At 36.8% G+C, this 26,200-nt stretch overlaps 1 protein-coding gene across 1 annotated transcript; it reads right to left on the bottom strand.

Moving 5' to 3' along the window:
• Nucleotides 1-386: 386 nt before the first annotated feature.
• LOC124096666 (butyrophilin-like protein 2) lies at nt 387-26,200 on the bottom strand. Its single transcript, XM_046450592.2, has 9 exons — nt 25,921-26,200; nt 23,044-23,127; nt 10,881-11,228; nt 8,962-9,243; nt 7,712-7,732; nt 4,733-5,080; nt 3,504-3,785; nt 2,729-2,824; nt 387-2,153 (listed from the first exon to the last, which is right to left on the bottom strand). The coding sequence occupies exons 2-8, from the start codon at nt 23,120-23,122 to the stop codon at nt 2,736-2,738; spliced, it is 1,449 nt and encodes a 482-aa protein (XP_046306548.1). The 5' UTR covers nt 23,123-23,127; nt 25,921-26,200; the 3' UTR covers nt 387-2,153; nt 2,729-2,735.

Below are 26,200 nucleotides of genomic sequence, written 5' to 3'. Positions count from 1 at the left end.
TGTATAGACTCCTGCTTCTGGCAGAGTGATGATCTTCCTCTCCTCTAGGTGATGGGAATTCTCTCATGGGATTGGTAATTAGCGAACCTGCTTTACATTTTATGATTACATTTGTATAAAAAATCTAGAGTATAGAAACAGTATAATTTGCAGAGACAGAAAGTAGAATAGTAGTTGCCAGGGACTTGGAGCAGGGAAAATGAGTAGTAACCACTTAGTAGGTATGACATTTCTTTTCTGGAGTTGGTGGGGGAATGTACTGAAACTATATAGTGAAGATGGTTGTACAACATTGTGAATGTACAGAGTGATACTGAATTACATGCTTTAAAATGATGAATTTTATTCAGTATGTACTTTACCACAGTTGAAAAAATAAAATAAATTTGTAAATACTTGAGAGACTACCAATTTCAAACATGAGCTTATGAGTTTAGAAACAGAAAGAAAATGTTATGACCCAAAAGATAGCCTCCAGAATGCTGTAGATGAATGAATGATCCTCAAAGGACAGTGACAACTTTGTGATGTTTGCATCCTGGAAAGCAGCAGTGTCATTGTCAGATATCCCTCATTCTCACTTCATGAGACTTTAAGACTCTTTTTTAAAAGATGTAACAAAACAATTTATAACTACATTTTATATAGTGTAATATTTAATCTCATACAGTACTTTGAAGGAACATATACTGGAAAGTAGGCCACCCCAACCCATCACCTTCATCATTGTCAATGTTCTCTAATTTAACTGTTAAGACTCTTTCTTAAAAATCTTTTTTAAAAAACAACCATTCTTTCTTCTTCCATATAAAGTTTCTCTTCTTTAACTTATTATCACTTTACTGTTTACTACTTGTTTCATTTATTGCTTACATTTATAATTATTAATTTTAAATTGTGCACTTTAATTTGCTTTAAAAATTAAAATGATTTTGTCATACACATGATACATAATTAATTTTTCTCTTGGATTGGTATTTCTAAAAATTTTCCTTACTCCTCGTTCTCTCTTAACTTTTGGAAAAAATCTGCAGTAGAGATTTCATAATACAGCACATTATAATTTTAAGATTATATCTTAGTGATCATATTTTTCTCTTTATATACAGCTGTTTTCTCTCAGTGTTCTTTAACTGTATTTTTTGTTTTCTCAGCTTCACTTACATGATCAATTTAATTGCCACCACCTTAAAATAACTGATCGGATATTTCTTGATTGCTTTCATTTCCTTCTATGTGCTAAATTGCATTTCCTATTGGATTTTGTAAGGATTTGGTCATATGATATCAGAATGTAATCAGGAGTTAGAATATCACAGAACTTGGACTAAGACAGGCCTCTGATGGGATCAATGGTGACAAGAGCCCCCTTCCAGCAGTTGGTAAAAGGAGGACAGTTCCAGGACTCTCGTTATCATCCTGTTTTCCAGAATTCAAGATTGTTGTTTCCCTTGGAGATGTTGAAGGGGTCCTTCTGGGTGCAAATATACAGAGAACCTATATCAGGGGACACAGGATGAAGAGTGGGTGCAGAATTCCAGAGAAGAAAGTTTGGGGAAAGGTGTAGAGTGGGCTCTTGTTGATCATGTTACAAAAGAAAGATGTCTAGAGGCACAGTCAGGGAGACTCTGACCACCCAGGGGCCACCTCAGGAGGAGAAGGTTTGGAGGAGGAGAGGTGATGGCCCAGTACACATTTACATAGCAACTATTGCCCAAAACCCATGATGGTCAGAATTTGTTTACTCCAGAGAAACATTATTGGGAGATAAAAGTAAGTATAGGGACAGAAGAAAGACTGAAACTAGGTGGTCTCTGGGTGTTTGTTAAGATACACCAGGAGAAAGGAGTGGCTTATAGAAAGTCCAGATAAGAATTTCTGGGTAGTGGAATGTCAGGTGACACAATGATGACTGTGACACAATGACGACTTTTCCTCAAGACATTGTCCTTGATACCAGGGACCCATCACCTGACCCCTTCCTCTCAATACCACCTTATGGATGTGAGCCATTCATGGTTCAGCAGGTAGAGCAGAGAGTCAGATCTCTGTGGGATGTCTAGCTGCATGAATGATCCTGGGTCATATCCTTGTGTTCCTCAGAAAGACTCAGTTTCGAGTGAGTTGTATTAGGATCAAGGGTCATATTCAATCTAAAGAAAAAAATTCATTATGATAATATATCAATTTCTAAAAGTATTAATTTCCTGCTATTAACATATAAACAGGCGAACAAGCTTTATGACAAAAGAAATTTAAAGTAGACAAACTTTCTGGGGTACACAAAATAACTTGTCAATATGTGAGATGACCTTCATCAATAAAGCAGGAATCACCAATAAGTAGGCCATTTCATTATTACAGGTCTTAGAGAAATGTTCATGCCAACAGAATCTCAGTGACATCTGAGCTCTTAGCCTTGACAATAGGATGACTATGCTACCAACATCTCTTCTTCCTTTCCCTTAACTGACTATCTGAGGAATGGCCCCAGGGATTCAAATTATTGTTTTTTTTTTTAATTCTGTTGCTTCTAATATCACTGTAAACCCCAAGTTCATTCATCATTGAGTCTTGATTACATGAATGTAGACTCATGCTTCATTAATTACCAAATATTCACTGAATGCCTCCCACATGTGATTGCTGAGAAGAGAGGCCAGGAAAAAATACATTGTATGTTCGACCACAAAGTGCACTTCACACTGGTCCTGTTTTCCTAACTTACCTTTCTTTTAGTTCTTCCTCCAGATTATGCCTATGGCCATGGCAAGAAGCAATCCCAAAACAGGTAGTATTGCCCATGAAAATGTCATCCTGGACTCTGAAATGGAAATCCCCAAATCCCAGTAAATCATGAAACTAGGAAAATACCAAGTGCATTTTTTTATCTGAGCAGTTCCTGGGTTGGAGAGGAGGAAGAGAAGTAGATCTCTCAAGGAAGCAGTGGGTCCCCTTTTCCTTGCTGAGGGAGGGAAGACTGTAAATTTATGTCTAGCTAGCTTTAGTGTTTGTTACTTTCAGAAATGTACATACACAATTATTCTCCCTTCTCTTTTTCCAATCATATCACAGTCACTGGAATAATGGCAAAATAATAAAATTACCCAGGCCACAGCCATAAAGATAGTGTTAAGGAAAATTATTTTCTAATCCATAATAAAATTCACCAGAAAGGAAAAAACAAAGTGCTAAAATTCTTTTCATATCAGAAGAGAATTTGTAGATACAGAGAATTAGAGGCAATAATTAGAATTTAGTGCACAGCCAACAATAAATATAACTTTAGAGCTGTATCTGGGTTATAAGCAAGAAACTCAGAGGAGTAAGATCCCTATGTGTCCTGAAGATAAGCTTTGTCAGAGATAGCAGGATATCTCATTAGAATTATATATAGACATGTATATTTTTATATTCGGATACAGAAAGCAATAAAATGAGAACATCTGAGTTGGTCTTAGTATTTAATTCCAAACCTGAGAGGAATATACAGAATCACCAACCTGAGAGAGTAAAAGCCGCTGTTTTCTCCTCACCCAGAGGGAGGTTGCTGATGGAACAAGTCACATTTGCCAATGAGCTGTTAGTGATCAATAGCAATGTCTCCACATGGAACAGCCCATGGCTGTCTGAATGCAGGATCTCAGAAGCTGATGGTATTGTCTTTCCTTCCATGTCCCTCCATTGCATGTGGGGTGGTGGGAACCACCCACTTGCAGTGCACATCAGCTGTACCTCTCCATCTGTCAGCACCTCCATGGTGATCCTCGGGGAAGAACCCACAGCTGGGAACAGAGACCAAGGAAACCAAGAATGGAGCCTCTGCTAGTGGTTGTGTTATTGGTGACTATGTTTGAGAAGGGCTGGGAAGATTCAGAGGGCTTGCAGGAAGAGAGAAAAATCTTAAGGGGAAATGACACTCCACCTAGAGAAAGACTGGCTGGAGTGTTTTCTTGTTTTGTCTTATTTATTTATTTTTATATTCCTGAATCATCCAGGGACATATATAAAGGTAAAATTTAAGATTTTAAATTCAACCTTTTTTTGCCTGAGAACAAAATAACTGACAGGATAAAAGAACCTAGGTAAGAGAATATTCTTAAAGATTAAAATTATAAATGTTCATATCCAATGACAGAAAAAGATGGGCCCCTTTAACTTCTCAACGTGTGTTTCTGTGGATATTCCCTAAATATGTTTATTAACTTAGATTGAAAATCCATGGGAGACATATTTCAGATATTCAAGATTTTTACCTGTGTCCTCAATGACATTTGCTAAACTTGGAAAATAAATTCTAGAGAGTGATTTTCTTTCTTCCTCCATTCATACCAAGATTGTCAATCCACATTATTTCTGTTTACTTGGTATATCTAGTTTAGTCTTCAAATTATTATACTTCCTGATATATTTCCCAGAATTTTAATAACATACTGTGTGAAATAATGAATCCTGTATAAAATAGAGTAAAATTCTCAGACCTCTTTAAATATATGGTAATTTTGTGGACATACTCAGAAGTATACAAGTTCCATACACAAAAATTAAATTTGGTTTGTTGGAATTTGTGGATTTTAAGTATCTATGATAGTTCCTATACATTGGTGGTTCAATATAAATCTGATAGCAAGTAAGCATTAAGAAAACTTTCAGTGCTACAGAAATTATCTAGTAACATGTTAAAGCAGTAGGAACAGGTGACAAATTCAAAACATCTATCTAGAGTCCTTACCTACCACCTTCAGATCCAAACTGGCTTTCTGGTAGACACCATCTTTTTCAAAAAGGCACTGGTACTGCCCTTCATCTGAAGTTGTGGCATTGTGTATCTGCAGGGTCAGTCTCCCCTCGTGGATGGCATCAGTCACCAGTGTAGTCCTCCCTCTGTAGTCTACCATCTGCTCTCGAGCCACATGGTCCCCATTCATATACACATAAACTGCAGGATAATGGTGGGCTTGGACCCACCTCACCTCCATGCTCTGTGCATTAGTCTTGGGGAACAGGGAACAGGTCAATTGTATGTCTTCTCCCACTCTGACAATGATGGGCTCAGAAGGTCCAATCACTTTTAAAGATGCTATTAAATACAGAAGACAAAATACAAGGAACAAATCAAAATGGAACAAATAAATGTCACCAACAAGTGAATTTCTAGTGTGGTTTAAAACCCATAACTTTCCTATGTTCATATATGAATACATGACCAGTGAAACTCCACATCATGTGGAATTGCAAGAATGGGATCCTTGATCCACTTTGAACTGTTATGTATATCTAAAAAAACAAATAACAGCAACAATAATAATTATAGAATGGGATCCTAATTAGAATAATTTATATTCTGTGTATGTATAATATGTCAAAATATACTTTACTATAATGTATATATGCAAAGAAAAATAAATTTTTAAAAAATACATTCAAAAAATTAAAATTAAATATATATCCCATAGGCATCCTGGGGGAGGTATGAGGCTTAAGGTCATCTCTTGGAAAGATGAGATCTTGTGATATTAAGATACAGGTTGTCCTTGTTCCAAGAAGAACCTTTCCAGGATGTATGCCAATCTGAAAAAAAAAGGGTCACTACCCACTCCTTCCCAAAATTTTATGCAGTTTAAAAACAAATGATAGAATAAATTTAAAGTTAGCACTCCCAGAATAAAATAAATATTTTTATCACTTCAAAGCTGGATGACTACTTTCTAATCTGAATATGCCTCCGTTTCTTAAACTATAAATTTTGCATATTACTGCCCAAACCATAGGATTGTTACACAGTTAAACAAAATAACCTATATAAGCCGGGTGGTGGCACACACCTATAATCCCAGTGGCTTGGGATGCTGAGGCAGGAGGATCGAGAGTTCAAAGCCAGCCTCAGCAAAAACCGAGACACTAAGCAACTCAGGAGACCCTGTCTCTAAATAAAATACAAAATAGGGCTGGGGATGTAGCTCCATGGTCAAGTGCCCCTGAGTTCAATCCCTGGTACCCTGCCCCCCAATAACCTGTACAAAGCACTTAGATGACTGTGCAGCATGAGCATAAGCATAGAGACCTGAAAGTCTTTTAACTACTGTAGGGAAATATGAAATGATCCCTCCAAAGCACTTATATACATGGCATGTAATTAAGATTTCCAAAACTAGTCATTATTGTTATAAGTCAATAAAATTATTTGCCAGGGTATGAGCTCTGGAAATAATAGGGTTGAGAATTGTGTTGGCCCATGGCCCTTTGCATGGGTGCTTCCTCTGAGCCCCTAATTATGAGGATACCACAGAGGCAGCAGCTATAGAACTCCTGAACTCTTCAGTTACCACAGCACATCCTCCCACCTCCTGGGGCACAGCCCTCCCCACCTGGCAAGGAGCAAAGGGAAGTTCTGTGCTTTTATCCTATATAATTGTGGTCCTGGAAGGTCATCAAAATTTAGGAACAACACAACATAGGATTGTATTTTGTGTGCTGGGTCTCCAGTGGGCATGCTGAGTTGGCTCAAGAACTCAGATGCGTGACTTTTTGCCTAAGACTTTCCTGAGGGACAGAGACTTGCGTCAGCCTGCCCCAAACACTGGCTTAGCTTCCTAATGTGTCACTAACAAGTTCTTCTCCTTAAAGTTTCTGTCTGATCAGGCACATTTACTGCCCTAGGCAGAGGGAGATCCTGCTGGAAAGGCTAAGCTCACAGGACTGGGTTTGTCCTCAAGTTGTGGAGCTATCTTTGACCTTCCTGAGGCTCATCCCTTTATATTTGTGGCCCCATGGAGTCAAAGGTGTCACACTAGATTCTGGCAGAGACTGGAATTGTGTTTACCATCTTAATTTCCCTCAAAAACTCCTACATGGGTTAAATAAAGTATGCTTAAGCCCTTTACAATTGCACGCACAAACACACACACACTTCCACAGGTGACTTGATGGACAATGGTACAGATGAAGGATATAATGAGCCATTCAGGTTCATGTGTATGTAAATAGAGAGCAGATGCATCATCATGGGCTAGGAGAAAAGCCATAGAAACAATAAATTGGAAGGAGGTAAAGGAAACTGAAAGGGGCTCAAACATCATTTGGTTATTTTTTAAATTACATCTTAGGCATGGTAAAATAATATCTGCTGTTCAACTACCAGGTAAAAAAAATAAGTAAATAAAAACCACATGAAGAAAAGGAAAATTATCACCCCAGTGGCAGGATCTCAGGTGCACTTAACAGCTTCCTTTCGATAGTGATGAGGTTAAGGACCTTCTGGGGTGAGAAGCAGGTGCAGGACCCATAATGACTAGAGGGTGGGAGTTGTGGGAGGTGACTTCCACTGACAGTGCCCTCACTGGCAGTAGGAATATTTTAAAAGGGCCTCTAAAGCTGGCCAGCTGACCCATACCATCCTGTGCACACGCCAAAGGCAGCTCCCTTTCTTCTAGACCCTGGCAGAGATGATGTACAAGTCCCCAAATATGTCATCTGGGTCTTGATTGGATCCCCATGATCTCCCAAAGTAACAGGTTACATAGCAGAAAATTCCCCAAAGGGGACTGTGGAAGACTGAGCTTTGCTGGTCTCCTCTCATATAACTTAACAGGGCACTGGGAAAGCCCTGCCTCGACGTCTCATCCAGATCCCAGTTCCGAAGCAGCTCCATAAGCTCCGCCCTCCTCTGGGGCCAGAGAAGTGCACCACCACGCCTGTGGGTCCTACTCACCCAGCTCACTCTGGAGTTTCTCTGGAAAAAAAAAGTGGGGTGGGGTGGAGAATAACGTATTAAGGAATTTGGTGTAAGGGAAAGGAGAGAAACTATTTCCAAGAAATAAAAGCCAGCTCTATGAAATGTGGAAAATATTTTTTCTACACATCATATGGTGATCCCATTTGCCTTTCCTTTTATCTGCACAACAAAAACGCTATCAGATCTATCAACCCAATAATGCTGTTTGTTTCTAATGATATTTATCTGTTAAAAAATAACACATACCTGTTTTTATAAATGCATGGAAACTATAAAACTGTACGGACATAAACAAGTATTGCTTATAATTCCAAACTAAGAATATAGAATATTGGTTTTTTAAATTTTAATATGTAATATCATACTTTTTATTTTAACCTATTTATAAATAATAATAAATCCAAATATTTAGAGTGTGCCACTTATAAGTTATTTAAAACCAATAAGTTTTTACATGATTAGAAATGTTTATTGATAGATGGACAGACAGATGTAATGTTTATCATTGAGTTGTACATCGTGAGATTATTTAAACCTCTAAAATTCTTCAAAAATGTTTTTTGTCAATATTATAGGTTTTGTAAAAAAATATTTTTTTTTTAGTTGTAGGTGGACACAAGACATTTAATTAATTAATTAATTAATTTTATGTGGTGCCGAGGATCCAACCCAGGGCTTCACACCACTAGGTAAGTGCTCTTCCACTGATCTACAAACCCCTCTTGCTATAGGTTTCATTAACATAAGACACACAACACTTCACTATCCATTTGGGTTTTTTTTTAGTATTTTATTTTTGCTATTTGTAAATAAGATAATAATTTAGATGCTGCTGTGTAAAGACTTCTATCTCTGATTACTAACATATGACAGATTCCTAGGGGTAATTGGCACAACACAGCATAGGAAAACATTTTAGTTGAAATGATATCTACAATGTAATAAATACTTGTAAGTAGAAAACATCAATGCAAATAGATGAAAAGGTAGAACTTGAAAATTACTGAAGTAATTAGTGGCTATTTAATCAAAATGCAATATATATATATATATATATATATATATATATATATATATATATTATAGTGGTAAATGTTTTATGCATTTTAATACATATTATTAAATGGTAGTACTTTTCCTGACAAAAAATATGAGTTGTTGCTGCTGCACAGTTCTGAAGTTCTGCTGCTGACCTAGGCATCTGGTCCCAGAGGCAGAGCACTGACCTGGGAGGGCAATGACTGCCCCCTTGACCTCTGTGAGGACAGGGTTGTAGATGAAGCAAGACACAGTTTCTACAGACATATTCCTGATCACAAGGGTGTCTTCCACGTAGAACAGGCCCTCTTCATCTTGGATGTGATGCTCGGAGACAGTCAGCAACCTCTGTCCTGTGATGTCTTCCCAATAGACCTGGGGCTCTGGGAACCAGCCCTTTGCAGTGCACACAAGCTGGACCTCACCTTCCCTGGGTCCTTCCATGTGGATGTTAGGGGCAGACCCCACATCTGTGGAGGGAAGTCACAGCTCTGAGCTCTAGAGCTCACAGAGGTACAAACTCTGGAGACAGATCTCAGTGATGTTGCTCACAGGGAGATGGTGGGAGCTCAGGGATTGGGGAGCAGAAAGTGTTCCAAATTTTTTTTCCTATTTAAGTTGGAGCTCTGATACATTTTGCTTGTTCTCCAATCTGATTTTTAAATTTTAGAACTTGAATATTTTTTTCAGGACAGGAAAATAAGAGGGAAGGGAGGCATCATAACATTTCTTTGTGTCTCTAGTACTGTAAACAAATGTGCTGTAATTTATTCATTAGATCTTTTATTCTCTGAACACTTTTCCTCTTAATATTGTCTGTTTCAGGCACTTTGTCTGAAATTTTGAACGGTATCTGGAATCTAATTTAAACAAAATGTTTAGGACAAATTTAGAAATCACCTCCATGGGTGATTCTTTTCATTTCTATTTATTTTGTTTGTGGTTGTAATCTTGGGATGCAGTAGACAAACTGCATGAAGATTCTTGTATTAAAATATTCTATCGGAGATGTTCTGTTAGGAAAAACATTTTTAAGAAATCCTAAAGCAATTAATGTAGTCATGAAATCCTTTCTCTATTCAACACTACACCTCTCAAAACCAAAGGAGACTATATTTTCTGTAGATGGATATTTTGTCTTTATCAATTGTGGATAGAAAGAGATCTACTCCCTTACCTGTAGTAATAGAAAAGTTTTGCCTTAATTTTAAATGTCTCAGAAAGTGCAGTGCATCAGTATGTACCCACTCCACTCATATCTCAGAGTCCCATGATTCCTTTGTTTTAAATGATCTTGAACATAGTAACCATTCATAATCATGAGTAATAAAAAAGGTGTTAGGAATAAAGTAAATCAGTGTCAGAGATGTTAAAATCTCCAGAGAACTGCTCTCCTGTTGAGGTAAAGAATTTGCCTGATTTTGCCTTAAGCACAATGGAGGAGCTATTCCTGTCAGGTTTACTTTTCAGATATTTCCCCACAAGATAGACCGTTATTTCCTTCCTTCCCACTCCTTCCTCCTTTGCTAACATGATAGCATTCTGAAGAACCCTGCCATCCATGGTGGGTGCTTCCAAAGGCACTTGTGAGCCCCTGATTCATTGAATATGAAATATTATAATCTCTATAAAAGCACAAAGCTCCTAATTTCTTTTGCCTCATCAGCTGATTTCTAATAAGGGGCATAAGACAAAAAAAAGTTTCACATTTCATTACTGCATAGATGAGGTTGGTAAAGTGACAACCCATTCCACTGAGATACAGATGCTGGACAGTCAGATGGCCATAGCAATTGACTTGCTCTTGTCCATCAGCCTTATGTGACACGAATTTGTGTCCTAGCAAAATTGTTGATGATTACATGTCATGGCTTTCAAATAATCCTTAAGGACTGTCAAAATTCAGGTGAATTAAATTTTGGAGAAAACTTTTTGTGAGCTTCCTTTGGAGATTCTGGAACCACCTGTTTTCAGATGGCTCAGGGTAGAGGACTGGGCATTAGGAAACTGCTATGTTGATTCAAAGGGAATTCTTCAACTGACATTAAACTTACCATTAATTAATATATTTCTCCCTCTGAGACCCAGTTTTTGCCCAGGTACTCACTTGCTACTTTGAGCAGCAAGCTTGTCTCTTCATGATAGTTCCCCTCCTGGAAATGGCACCAGTATTGCCCATTATCAGATGGCTGGAGGTTGTGTATCTTCAGAGTCACATTTCCCTTGGCAATGTTGTCATCTATCCACTCTATCCGGTCTCTGTACTCCTCCACCTGCATCTGGGTGACCTCAACTCCATCCCAGTGTGCAATCACAGGTGTGCCAGGCTCTGAGCGGTACCACCTCACCTCCATGTGCATTGCAGTCCTCTTGGGGAAGAGCTGACAGGTTAGTAAGGCATCTTCCCCAACCCTGGCCAGGATAGGATATGCAGGACCAATCACTCTAAAGTCATCTACAAAAAAATGAAAAAGAAGAATCAGAAATGCCAACCAGAGGAACAGTATGCTTGCTTTTTGCGTGTCCAACCTGTTAGAATAGAGGGATCTATTCTAAATAAATTCAGCATGATGATTTGCATGTTTTCTTGTTAAAGAGAAATGTGTTCTCCAAATAAAAGTAATTAAATTTGAGCATGAATGCTGAATCTATCACTTAACAGCTTTGGGAGAAAATCTGTTATTCTTAGTGAGACTTTGACATTTGGAATCTTAATTTCTTCATCTGTAAGGTACTAAAACAACCTGAGTTTCATTCTCAAGTTAATATGTAAATTGATTTTTAGTTGGGAACTTTGTAATTGTTAGTAATTAACATTTTAGCCATTTTCCCAGAATTAAAGTAATATATTGATTCATGAGATTTTTAAAGTTTTTTCAGTATCGCTTGTGTCCTAAATAAAAAACTTGAGGTTTTTTTTTCCTTTGTGGAGAAGAGAAGACTCTAATTAGTGGGACTGTGAACAAGGCAGTTTTCACAGAGACATTTTGTGGTGGATTAAGGGCAGTGTTCTGAGTTTGAGTCTTTTAATAAAATGTTAAGTCATGTTTTGACTTCTTCCTTGTTATCTGCAAATTGAAGTGATGTTTGATAATTCTGTGTGTGAGTGTGTTTAATAATTGCATATGTTACATATACTATATTCTTTCTCAGCCCAAATGATGCAGGGCCACTTGCCCTTTTCTGTGCAGATTTCAGTCCTCCTAAGACTAAAAACACATCTTATTGAGTTGCTGCTCAATATAAAACAGATGCTGCTCAAGAAGTCACTATAGAACTTGGGACATAGAGAAAGATAGTGGTGTAGAGGTGGTTGCTTTTCAAGTTGTTCTGTGGTGTGAGATCAGGAAAGCAGATAAACAGTGTCTCAGTGAAATGTGTGATGAGAGGGACTTTACTGGGATTTAAATACTGGACTCTTAGAATAGCTTAGGAACTCAGAAGTTTGGATATAATAAAAGAAAAGAAGAAAAATCCATAGGCCAGCTGGAGCAGATCTGTCTGGGGCAAATCAGGGAGGGGGAGTAGGAAGACCCACATTAAGGTGGCACTGTGGTGTGTCTTGATATGGAGAAATCAGAGATTAGGATACTGTTGGACTGATCCAGTGGGTGAACTATACTATATCCTTGTGAGGGAAAGACACCCAAGATGGGTTGTGGGTGTGTGAGTGGATGTGACTGGGTGCTCAGAGATTGAGCCCAGGAGGCTGGGAAGGGTAGGACCCACAGGTGGCTGAGGGAGAGGGGCAAAGGATTGGCTCCTGCACTGCACAAAGGGAACTCAGGGGAGACTCCCAGGGTGCAGACTCCCAGCATGGATTGGCAGCTGCCTGGCTCTGGAGGTGTGCTGAGTTAAAATCTTCAGAACAATCACCATTCAGCAAAGCATCAGGGTACTAAATAAACCTAAACCCTGCCTTTAGGAGCTCCACCTCTGGGAACTCCTCTCCCAGAACTCTACAGTGACCCCATCTTGAGAGTGAAGCACACTCTCCAAACTCCCCCACCTCATACTGCCCAGAAGAGAAGCCGAGAACTTTTGAACTCCAATTGGCAACTTGAGGAACAACACAAAAAGAGGAAGATTTGACAGACTGTGGCTACTATTCTTGTGCACAATACATACCTTAAGAAAAAAAAAGTGGAAAGAAAGACACTTGGGAGCAGACAACCAATATATATTATCATTGACAATTTTGATCACTGCAAGGGAAACAACTCCTTAACATTTTATCAAGAATATTTTCTTTATCTTTCTGTCTTTTTCTCCTCTCTCCTCTCTCTCCCCCACCCCCACTCTCTCTCTCCTTCTTTATTATGTGCTGAATGGTTCATGGACATTTGTACATATATATATATATATATATATATATATATATATATATATATATATATATATTTGTCTTACTTTTCTCATTTCTAGAATTTTTTGAAGGTAGTTAATTTTCATGTCTCTGTTAAGGGCTAGGGTCTTTGATTAGCATATTTTGGTTTGGTTTTATATTGTTGTTCATCTGTCCATTTTTCTTTATTCTCTTTTGTGGGGAGCCACAATGAATGACCCCACACTTCCAGTCCTGATGCCTCAGATTCTGACCAACTACTGCATTTTCTGTGGCTTGGGTAGGGTCTAGCTTGAATAGCAAGGGGTCTTCTTTGTGGAATGTGCCCTTATGGTTGAGTTATACTCACTTGTCCCTTGTAACCCTGCCCCTTCTGCCCTTTTTTGGATAGAACTTTCTAAAAAGAAGAGTCCTTCCAATAAAAATTCACTTCCAAACATTCTCTCTCTCTCTCTCTCTCTCTCTCTCTCTCTCTCTCTCTCTCTCTCTCTCGCCAGCCTCTCATGATTTTCTCTTGTTCTCCCTTTTGGGGAGCCTGAGGCCAAGAGCAGGGAAGCCATCCTTAAGCTTATGTAAAGGTAAATTGTGTCTGTGTTTTATTTGGTGTCCCTGCAAATTCAATAAGCAATCTAGCAATCTTAATTTCAGCTGCCCGAGTGCTGGTCAGGGGCAGCACTCTTTCTTTTGTTAACAGCCAAATTCTATTGTTCTCTTTTTATTCTTCCTTTAATTTTTTTACTTCTACTTTCTCTCCTCCCTCATAATCATCATATCTTACATCTCTTCTGCATTCTCCCTGTTTACCTTTTGAAAGAGCAGACCCTTTGAAAACTTATTGTTTTTACTGTTGGCTTACCATACAATTTCTGTTTATTGTGCTAATTAACCTTGTAGATATCATAATAGAAATAAGTATTTAGTTTAATGCTTTATATTGTTTGCATTGGTTGTTATTATTTGTCTCCCCCTAAACCATGAGGTACTAGAAATCTTCAGGGACACCATAAGTTCATAGTGTAGAAGCTCTGCCATGTTTGGGTAGACACACAAACAATAAGAAAAAGCAAGGGAATGAACCATTGGAAACAAACCAAAATACCTCATAACAGAATCCAATGATATCACAGTGAATAAAATGTCAGAGATGGAATTTAGAAAGTTCATAGTTAAATTAATCTGCAAGTAAAAGATTATATAAAGAGTAAAATCAGAGAGAGAAAAAAAACAGAAAGAGATAGATATTTGAAACAGAGCCAAATGGAAATCTTCCAAATGGAGAAATTGATAAACCAAATTAAAAAGCCAATGGAAAGCATCACCAACAGACTAGACCACTTGAAAGACAATGAAGACAAAATATATAATTCTAAAAATAAAGTTGACCATGGAGAAAAGATATTAAGAAACCATAAACAGAACTTTCAAGAAATATGGGATAACATGAGAAGGCCAAATTTAAGATTTATCAAGATAAATGAAGCCCAATCTTTCAATGAAATAATAGCAGAAAATTTCCCAAATCTTAAGAATGAAATGTAAAATTATATACAGGAGGCATACAGGACTCAAAACATACGAAATTACAACAGACTCACACCAAGTCACATTATTATGTATGTATGCTTGACATACAGAATAAGGATAAAATTTTCAAGTCTGCTAGAGAAAAACAGCAGGTCAGATTTAGAGGTAAGTCAATCCATATTTCAGCTGATTTCTCAGCCTAGACCCTGAAGCTAGGAGGTCTTATAATAATATATACCAAGCTCTGAAAGAAAATAGATCCTAACCAAGAATAGTATATCCAACAAAATTAAGCTTTAAATTTGAAGATGAAATAAAAATGTTCCACAATAAACAAAAGGTAAAATAATTCACAACTAGAAAGCCTGTAATACAAGACATATTCAATAAAATATATGATAAAGAATAAATGAAAAATAAAATTGAAAACCAACAGAGGAGGAGCTATAAGAAGAATGCTCAATTAAATGAGAAATTAATTCAAATAAAAAATTAGAAATTAATCAAAATGACAGGGAATAAAAATAATCTCTCAATATTAACATTGAATGTAAATGGCCTCAACTCATCAATCAAAAGTCATAGATTTTCAGAATGGATTAAAAAACAAGACCCAACAATATGCTGTCTCCAAGAGACTCATAGGCAACATCATCCACAGACTGAAGGTGAAAGGATGGGAAAAAAACATATCACTCACATGGATCACATAAACAAGCAAGGGTCTCTATCCTCATATAAGATAAAGTGGACTTTGAGCCAAAGTTAATGAGAATGGACAAAGAAGACATTTAACACTGCTTATGAGAGCATTATACATCAACAAAACATAACAATCTCAAATATTTATGCCCCAAACAATGGAGCATCTACATACATCAAATAAACCCTTCACAATTTCAAGAATTAAATAGATCATACAAAATACTTTATCTTACCTCTCTCACCACTCGATAAATCTTCCAAACAAAAACTAAATAAAGAAGCTATAGAACTAAACAGACATATATAGAATATTTCATCCATTCATGACTTTCTTCTCAGCAGCACATAGATCATTTTCTAAAAAAATCCATACTTTCTAAAAAATATGTTAGGCCACAAAGCAACTCTTAACAAATACAAAAAAATTTGAGATAATACTTTGCATTCTATCAAAACATAATTGAATAAAATTAGAAATCAATGATAAGATAAAAATAAAAGCTACTGCAACACCTGGGGACTAATTAATGTGCTATTGAATGATGAATGGATAGCAGAAGAAATCATGGTGAAATAAAAAAATTGTTAGAGGTGAGTGCAAATAATGATACAACATATCAAAATCTCTGGGACACTATGAAATCAGTTCTAAGAGGAAAGTTCATAGCATTGAGATCATTCATTGAAAGAAAGTCACCAAATAAATAATCTAAAATTATACCTTAAGGCTCTAGAAAAGTACAAATTAACACTCAAATCAGCAGAAGATAGGAAATAATTAAAAATCAAGCCAAAATTAGTGAAATTAAAATAACAAAAAAATTCCCAAAATCAATGAAAAAGTTTTAAAAAAATAAATAAAATGGATAAATACTTGGCCAAGCTAGCTAAAAGAAAGAAAAAAACCTCAAATTATTAAAACTTGTGATGAAAAAAGAAATATCACATGAACACTACTGAAATCCATAGGACTATCAGAAACTATTTTGAAAATAAATTTATACTCCAATAACTTAAAAAATTTTGAAGACATCAAAAAAAAAACTCTAAAGACATATGATCTGCCCAAATTAAACCAGAGGAATATAGAAAATATAAACAGATCAATTACAAATAATGAAATTGAAGATTCCATTAAAAGCTTACCAACAAAGAAAAGCCCAGGTCCATATTAATTCTCAGATGAGTTCTACCAGACTTTCAAAGAACAAATAAACACCAATCTTCCACAATTTTTTTAATTTTTAATTATTTTTTAGTTGTCAGTGGACCTTTATTATTATTTTTATTTATTTGTTTGTGGTGCTGAGATTGGAACCCAGTGCCTCATGCATGCTAGGCAAGTGCGCTACCCCTGAGCCCCAACCCCAGCCCAAATCTTCCACAAATTATGCCATGAAATAGAAAAGGAGAGAACCCTTTCAAACTCATTCTATGAAGCTAATATCATCCTGCTACCAAAACCAGATAAAGACACATAAAGGAAAGAAAACTTCAGACCAATATCCTTGATGAACATAGATACAAAAAAATTTTAATGAAATACTGGCAATCCACATACATATTAAAAACATAGTGCACCATGATCAAGTAAGGTTCATTCCAGAGATGTAAGGTTAGTTCAACATATGGAAATCAATATATGTAACTCATCACATCAGTAGACTTAAAGACAGGAACCATATTATTATCTCAATAGATGCAAAAAAAATTGACAAAATATAGCACCCCTTCATGTTCAAAACACTAGAAAAAATAGGGGTAGTAGGAACCTACTTCAACATTGTAAAAGCTATCTATCTATGCTAAACCCAAGGCCAACATCATTCTAAATGGAGAAAAATTGAAAGCATTCCTTCTAACAACTGGAACAATATATGAATGCTCCCTTTCACAATATCCATTTTACATAGTTCTTGAAACTCTAGCCAGAGCAATTTGGCAAAAGAAAAAAAAATAAAGGGATATGAATAGGAAAAGAGGAGTTCAAATTTTCCCTATTTGACAATGGCATGCTTCTATATTTGGAAGACCCAAAACACTCCACCAGAAAAATTCTAGAACTCATAAATGAATTCAGCAAGTAGCAGTATACAAACAAATTAACACCCATAAATCAATGGTATATTATGCTACGATGATAAATTATCTGAAAGAGATATAAGAAAAACTATCTCATTAACAATGTCCTCGGGGGAAAAAAAGACTTAGAAATCAATCTAACAAGAGAGGTGCAAGATCTCTACAATGAAAACTACACAATACTAAAGAAAGAAATTGAAGACTTTAGAAGATGGAAATATTTCCCATGTTCTTGGATAGGCAGAATTAACATTGTCAAAAAGTCTACCTTACCAAAAGTACTAAACAGATTTAATGCAATTCCTATTAAAATAATGATGTTCTTCATAGAAATAGAAAAAGTAGCCACGAAATTCATTTAGAAAAATAAGAGGCCCAGATAGCCAAAACAATCCTTATTGAGAAAAGTGAAGCAGGAGGCATCACAATACCAGACTTTAAATTACTCTACAGATAGCTTTTACGATGTTGAGATATGTTCCTGCTATCCCTAGCAAGATATGTCAACATCATAAAAGCAATCTATGCTAAGCCCCAGACTAACATCATTCTAAATGGAGAAAAATTGAAAGCATTCCCTCTAAAAACTGGAACAAGACAAGGATGCCCTCTTTCACCACTTCTATGGAACATAGTTCTTGAAACACTGGCCAGAGCAATTAGACAGATGAAAGAAATTAAAAGGATATGAATAGGAAAAGAACAACTCAAATTAGAACTATTTGCTGACAATATGATTCTATACATAGAAGACCCAAAAAATTCCATCAGAAAACTTCTAGAACTAGTAAATGAATTCAGCCAAGTAGCAGGATATAAAATCAACACCATAAATGAAAGGCATGTCTGTATATCAGTGACAAATACTCTGAAAGGGAAATGAGAAAAACTACCCCATTTATAATAGCCTCAAAAAATACTTGGGAATCAACTTAATGAAAAACTACAGAATACTAAAGAAAGAAATTAAAGATGGAAATATTTCCCTTGTTCTTTGATAGGCAGAATTAATATTGTCAAAATGACCATACTACCAAAAGCACTATACAGATTTAATGCAATTCCAATCAAAATCTCAATGACATTCCTCATAGAAATAGAAAAAAAAAATCATGAAATTCATCTGGAAAAATAAGAGACCCAGAATAGTTAAAGCAATCCTTAGCAGAAAGAGTGAAGCAGATGGAATCCCTATACCAGAACTTAAAACTATACTACAGAGCAATAGTAACAAAAACAGCATGGTATTGGCACCAAAATAGACTGGTGGACCAACGTTACAGAATAGAAGACACAGAGACTAACCCACAAAATGATGATTATCTTATATTAAACAAAGGCATTAAAAACATGCATTAGAGAAAAGATAGCCTCTTCAACAAATGATGCTGGGAAAACTGAAAATCCACATGCAACAAAATGAAATTAAACTCCTATCTCTCACCATGCACAAAACTCAACTCAAAGAGGATCAAGGACCTAGTAATTAAATCAGAGGTCCTGCATCTATTAATAGGGTAAAAAAGTAGTCCCAATTCTTCATCATGTCAACTTCCTTAATAAGACTCTTATAGCGCAAGAATTCAAATCAAGAATCAATAAATGGAATGAATTCGAACCAAAAAGCTTCTTTTCAGCAAAATAATCAGTAAGATGAATAGACAGCCTACATTTGGGGAGCAAATTTTTACCACTTGCACATCAGATAGAGTACTAATCTCTAGGATATATAAAGAACTCAAAAAGCTAAGCACCAAATAAATAAATAACCCAATCGATAAATGGACCAAGGAACTAAACAGACACTTCTTAGAAGAGGATATTCAATTAATCAAAAAATATATAAAAAATGTATAACAACTCTTGTAATTAGAGAAATGAAAATCAAAACTGCTCTAAGATTTCATCTCACTCCAGTCAGAATGGAAGCTATTAAGATCACAAACAACAATAAGGTTGGTGAGGATGTGGGGAAAAAGGTACACTCATACATTGCTGGTGGACTGCAAATTGGTGCACTTAATCTGGAAAGCAGTGGGGAGATTCATTGGAAATCTGGGAATGGAACCACCATTTGACCTAGCTATCCCTCTCCTTGATCTGTACACAAAGGACTTAAAAACAGCATACTACAGGGACACAACCATATTAATGTTTATTCCAGCACAATTCACAATAGCTAAACTATGGAACCAAACTAGATTCCCTTTAGTAGATGGATGGATAAAGAAAATGTGAGCATATATATATATATATATATATATATATATATATATATATATATATATAATGGAATATTGCTCAGCAATAGAAGAGAATAAAATCATGGCATTTGCAGGTAAATGAATGGAGTTGAAGAAGATATTGCTAAATGAAGTTAGCCAACCCCAGAAAATCAAATGCCAAATGTTTTCTCTGATATAAGAATGCTGATTCATAATGGGGTTGGGAGGTGAGCATGGGAGAATCATACTAATTCGAGATAGAACAAAGGGGAGGGAGGGGAAGGGAGGGGCATAGGGGTAGGAAAGATGGTGGAATGAGATGGACATCATTACCCTAAGTACATGTGTGAAGACACAAATGGTGTGACTCTACTTTGTGTATAGCCAGAGATATGAAAAATTGTGCTCTATATGTGTAAAAAAATGTTTTTTTTTATCTCCATAATAAGTTTATTATTATTTTCTAACACATTCTCCATTTGTATATGGTGCAAAGTAACCTTTCTCTGAAATCATTTGCCTATTTAAAATCCATATTTGAAGTGAAATACAGTTTGATATTTCTTAAAAAACAATTATTCTACAGAGCTATAGTAACAAAAAATAGCATGGAATTGGCACCCAAACAGACATGAAGACTGATGGAAAAGAACAGAAGACACAGAGACAAATCCACATAAATACATTTATTTCATACTAGACAAAGGCACCAAAAAGATGCATTGGAGAAATGACAAACTTTTCAACAAATGGTGCTGGGAAAACTGGAAATCTATATGTAGTAGAATGAAATTTAACCCCTGTCTCTCACACTGCAGAAAACCCAACCCAATGTGGATCAAAAACCTAAGTATTAGACCAGAAAACTTATACCTAACAGAAGAAAATATAGGCCAAATACTCCAACATAGTGGCTTAGGAACTGACTTCATCAACAATACTTCTAAAGCACAAGTAATAAAATTGATAGTCAGTATATGGGATGGTAATCAAACTAAAAAGCTTCTTTATAGCAAAGGAAACAATTAAGAGTATGTAGAGAGAACCTACAGAATGGGAGACAATTTTTGCTATGTACACTTCAGATAAGGCATTAATTTCCAGAATATACAAAGAACTCAAAAAGCTTAACACCAAAAACTAAACAAAACAAAACAAAAACAAACAAAAAAACAACAAATAAATGGCAAAGGAACTGAACAGACCTTTTTCAAAAGAAGAAATGGAAGGAGACCCTCAGAGTTATACAAAAGTACATACAAGAGGAAGTGAGGGGAAAGGGAAAAATAATACAAGGGGGACAAATGAATGTCAGTAGAGGGGGCAGAGAGAGAAGAGGCGAGGGGAGGGGAGGGGAGGGGGGGATAGTAGAGGATAGGAAAGGCAGCAGAACACAACAGACACTAGTATGGCAATATGTAAATCAATGGATGTGTAACTGATGTGATTCTGCAATCTGTATATGGGGTAAAAATGGGAGCTCATAACCCACTTGAATCAAAGTGTGAAATATGATATATCAAGAATTATGTAATGTTTTGAACAGCCAACAATAAAAAATTTAAAAAAAGAAGAAATATGAACAGTCAACAGATATGTAAAAAAAAATTCAATATCTCTAGCAATTAGAAAAATGCAAATTAAAACTACACTGAGATTTCATCTCACTCCAGTCAGAATGGCAATTATCAAGAATACAAGTAACAATCAATGTTGTGAGGAGGTGGGAATAAGGGTATATTCATACATTGCTGGTGGGACTATAAATTGGTGCAATATTCTGGAAAGTAGTATGGAGATTCATCAAAAAAACTACTAGTGGAATCACCATTTGACCTGGTTATAACTAATTCCTCATTATATATCCAAAGGAGTTAAAATCAGTGTGTTACAGTGATGTAGCCACATCAATATTTATAGCAGCTCAATTCACAATAACTAGGCTATGGAACTAACCTAGGTGCCCTTCAACAGATGAATGGATAAAGAAAATGTCACACACACACACACACACACACACACACACACACACCATGGAATATTACTGAGCATAAAGAAGAATGAAATTGTGGCATTTGCTGGCAAATGGAAGGACCTGGAGATTATCACAGTAAGTGAAATAAGCCAATCCCAAAAAACCAAAGGTCAAATCGTCTCTCTGATATGTGATATTAACCCAGAACAAGGGGAGAGGAAGGAAAAAAAGAGAAGTTCAATGGATTAGACAAAGGGGAATGAAAGGAAGGGTGTTGGGATGAGAACAGAAAAGACAGTGGAATGAATCTGACATAATTTTCTTATGAACATATATAAATACAGTACAGTGAATCTCAACATGGTATACATCCACAAGACTGGGATCCTAGTTAGAATAAGATATACTCTATGTTTTTATAAATATGTCAAAATAGAGTAACTGTCATATATAACTAAAAAAATCAAATTCAAAAAGTCACTATCAAACTTAAATAGAGATCTGTTTGCACCCTTCATTGATGGAGTGGAGATACAAAGTCAGCCCTCTGATTGACCTCTTTTATAGGTCAGGAAACTGCAGAGAGGGGACAGCAGCTTCATCACATCACACAACTTCCTCTGTGTTGAATCTGCAGCCTGTGTTTCCCCGTCCAGTGTTCTTCTCTACCTCACCTGGCTGCAGTTTTCCTTGGAGTTGTGATATTTCCCTCCCACATTGAATTTTCCTAATTCTTTTCAAGGCACACTTTGATTGATAAAATTCAGCTCCTGAATTTTCCAAGTCCATTTCTTGGAAGTCTTTTCTAGCTTCTTATTTATAAGTTTTTATGCCACATAATGTATGGTTAAAGCAGCTGTTTTTCTTGTTCCCAAAGCTCTGTCACACATGGTAGTAAGAGAATAGATAAATGATTCAGTGTTTTCCAGCCACTGATCCAAGTGCTTTCTCTGTGTGGCTTCAGGGACTTCCAAAGCCTGTGCTACCCTAGGAAGCGTAGGTACTGTGGTTATTCTCATGCTACAGATGAAGAACAAAAGCATAAGGTACTTGAGCCACTTTTCAAAGATGACACAGCTGGGAATGGGAAGCCCTTTTTGGAACACAGGTCTTGCATTATGAATCTGCACACTTTTTTTTTGGCACCAGTAATTGAACCCAGGGGTGCTTAACCATGAGCCACATTCCCAGCCATTTCTTATATTTTATTTAGAGACAGGGTCTTGTTGAATTGCTCAGGGCCTCCCTAAGTTGCTGAGACTGGCTTTGAACTCACAATCCTCCTGCCTCAGCCTCCCAAGCTGCTGGGATGGATCTGCACTCTTGAATACTCTACTAGTCCTTTTGAATTGCACACTCTGTACCTGGACTGGATCACTGGGAAGTTACATTAAAGGGAAGAAGGGGATCCTACCTGATTTCTTCATTGTCAGCAGGATGAATAAGAAGGAGGCAATCATACTCGACAGACTATATCCTGGAAGATCCACCATTGTCCCTGAAGCAAACACAGGAAAAGTATGAATGTAGTAAGCAAGCTGTGATACACCTGGCAGGCTCTGCAGTTTCCAGTGGCTATGCCATCTTAGCCAAGAGTCACCATCAACCTCTTCACAATGAAAGAGTGAAGTGGTTTGGCTCCATTTCTCTGCAGTTCTTGATCAAACCTGATCTCCTTCCCTAATGTATTTCACTTTAAGCTATTTCTTAGGCTTGAAGGCAGAAGGTTTCTGATTGAAATGAAAGGCAGTCTTGAGCTAAAGAGATATAATATTACAAAAAAGCTACAACAACAACAACAAAAAAAAACTCCTTGGTCTATCATTGATTATGCAGAAATTATAGAGCAGGATTCAGATATTTTTTCTTGTCCTCTTCCTGACCCCTCATGAAAAATCCTTCATCACTAGTTTCCTAGATGCGGAGGAAAGACGGAAGGCTCTGTGTCCCCAAGTTGCTACCAGGAAGCCAACATTCAGTACCACCATTCACAGAACTCAGGAGCACAGGGGCCTTGGAAAGTGAAGGAATGCTTGTGGAAATGGTACTACCAGAGAAGATGGTCAAGGAAATGACCTTAGTGGCCATTTAGAATAGTCTTGAAGACATGTATGAATGAATAAAATAAAGCCTAACTGGCAGAGATCAGCAAACCCAACAAGCCCATTGTACCAGCATGATAAAAATCCTGTACATAGCTAAAAAATTTAAAACTTACCAGGACAAAGATGGTGTGAGTGTGAAAAAATGAAAAATTCAGAGTGAAAGACACATAAGGCATTATATCTGATGCATCAAGTATTTTATTGAAAGAAAAACTTGCCTCACACTAGGCAGAAGAATCAGCTCTGGAGCAACATTGAGTCACTCACTGATCCCTTTTCCCCAGAAACTAATGCTAGTAAAATTTTATGGGGCAAGATGAAAAAATCAACAGTCTGAAATAAATATTATAAATTGAGATTCAGGAGATTATTATTAAGCTAATATTATTCTATTTGCTTTCAAAAATGTGTACTTTCATCTAAGACATCTCTAAGCAAACTAATATGAGCCCAGTCACAATACATATAAAAGAGCACTAATGTATCTGTATAAAAATGAGACCGAGTACCGAAGACAGCACAGGTGGCCAGGATTCCGTGGGAAGCCCAGCTCACTTCTCCTGGGGTTGAAGGGTCTTGGGACTACTTCCTCGGTTCCTCTTATGAAAAGTAAAAACATGGGGGTTTGTTTTTGTTTTTGTTTTTTGTTTGTTTGTTTGTTGCAAACAGGAGCAAAGAAAGGCCCACCAAGCTCGTGCCAAGCACTATCTCTCAGTCCTGTGAACTAAGAAGAGTCCACACTTATTACAGAGCTCTTGATCGGTTTGTATTTCTTTACATCTTATGTTAAAGAAAGGAGGGGAAGCTACAAATGTACTGTAGAGGAATTGCTTGTTCCCATCAAGGAAGGTTTTGAAAAACATTGTGAAAATTCATCTTAACCTTCCCTTGTGCTCAAGGATGGATTTTGTGAGAGGGAATAAAAGAAAGAATAACTATTTTGTACCAGGTCTCAATAAGGAAAAGAGAAGCTTTACCCTTAGAGGCATTTTTGCAATGTCTGGGAACATTTTTGGGGAGTCCTAACTTAGGGGAGGGGACACAAAATAAGAAGCCAGAGATTCTACTGAGCATCCTATACTGTGCAGGACAGACCCTATAGCAAAGAATTATTCATCCCAGAATGTTAGTAATGCCAGGGAAAACCCCTGCCTCAGACTATGTGCTGTCAGTATGTTAAAAGTCTTTGACACATTCTTTGGAAGATTAAAAAAACTAGATTTAAATAGTAATCTTTAAATTAAAATGGTTTAATTATAAGTTTTCAACATCTCTACTACTAAAATGTTGACCAAGGATCTTCTGAAACTACTATTGATGATAAATGTGATAAACTTTGGTGTCCTCAAATTCTTTAGAAACTCATTTAATTTTCTGCATGAAATATAAGTGTTAAGCAGCAATGATAAGTAGTAGTTTGTGTTTAGGTATTAGGTGAAAAACAATTCTAAATTCCAAGATCTATGCCTACACTGTTCATGTCAAAGAAAATGACAAATTACTACATATTGTGTCTTTAGAGTTTTTTTTTTCCTACTAAAATGTCTTAAATGTTTAATACACCGAAGTAGGCACAGTTTTGGTCAGTTTAAGGTTTTTAATTAACTGATAATAATTAGTTCAGTTAATAAAGTTTGAAGCTCATATGTCTACATAAAGCTTAAAAGCAATAGTAGTTTGTCAGATGTTGAAACAACACAATTGTATAGAGAAGGAAAAATAAAAATAAGAGTTCTAGAGGACAAGGTGACTTTGTTTCTATTTTTGTGACCTTGGGCATCTCAGTTTACCTTCTTGAACTTCTACTTTCTCTCCTCTTCGGTGGAGACCAGTGTTCCTAATATTTTCTCCAGCTATGTCATCACCATGTGACAGACAAGGAAATCATGGCTCAGAGACACAAGCCCAACAGCATACTGATGAAGGTACAGAATGATCTTGGTTTTGTGATTTTATTCTAGCGCCCTCCACCCAGCTGCTTCACAGGGTCACTGTGAGGATCAGGTAGACTGTGATGGCACTTTGAAAACGACAGTGGGAGATTGATATAAAATACAGTGAGAGGGATCATAACCAGGACAGAGTTTCCCAACGGGACGCTGACTGCATGAATGCCCCACCTCCTTCTCCTGGTTGACTCTCCCAAATTCCCATAGCTGTCCCTCACTAGGGACTCCATCACTTACTTGTCTCTGTCTCTCCTTGGAGATGAAATCAGGGGCTGCTGGGTCTTCTCCTCACTCGTTCTCAGATGTATCCTTCATTCACATAGCAGGTGTCCAAAGACTGGTCAGAGCTCTTGGATGTGCTAATTGGAGACAGAACTATGGGGCAGCCAGAGAGGGTGGGGGTAGCCCTTGGTTCCCTGAGGCTTTGAGTGAAGGAAGGCTTACTTCTGCCAAGCTAGAGGCAAAACCAAATCCCTGAGGCTCACTCTGAAAATGAGACTTCAGTCAGAATAGCATG

Source organism: Marmota monax, unplaced genomic scaffold (genome assembly GCF_021218885.2).
Source record: "Marmota monax isolate L192 unplaced genomic scaffold, Marmota_monax_Labrador192_F-V1.1 WCK01_AAM20220418_F8-fsc00127, whole genome shotgun sequence".
NCBI lineage: Eukaryota > Metazoa > Chordata > Mammalia > Rodentia > Sciuridae > Marmota > Marmota monax.
This window is presented reverse-complemented; position numbering and strand designations above follow the sequence as displayed.

What these genes read in the sequence shown, in the direction of transcription:
- LOC124096666 (XM_046450592.2), bottom strand. Translation starts at nt 23,122, where the DNA reads ATGGTGGATCTTCCAGGATATAGTCTGTCGAGTATGATTGCCTCCTTC. An exon ending in CTTGCTGCTCAAAGTAGCAA is followed by an intron (nt 9,244 to 10,880) that starts GTGAGTACCTGG and finishes TTCCCTCCACAG; the next exon opens with ATGTGGGGTCTGCCCCTAAC. An exon ending in TTTGGATCTGAAGGTGGTAG is followed by an intron (nt 3,786 to 4,732) that starts GTAAGGACTCTA and finishes CTCTGTTCCCAG; the next exon opens with CTGTGGGTTCTTCCCCGAGG.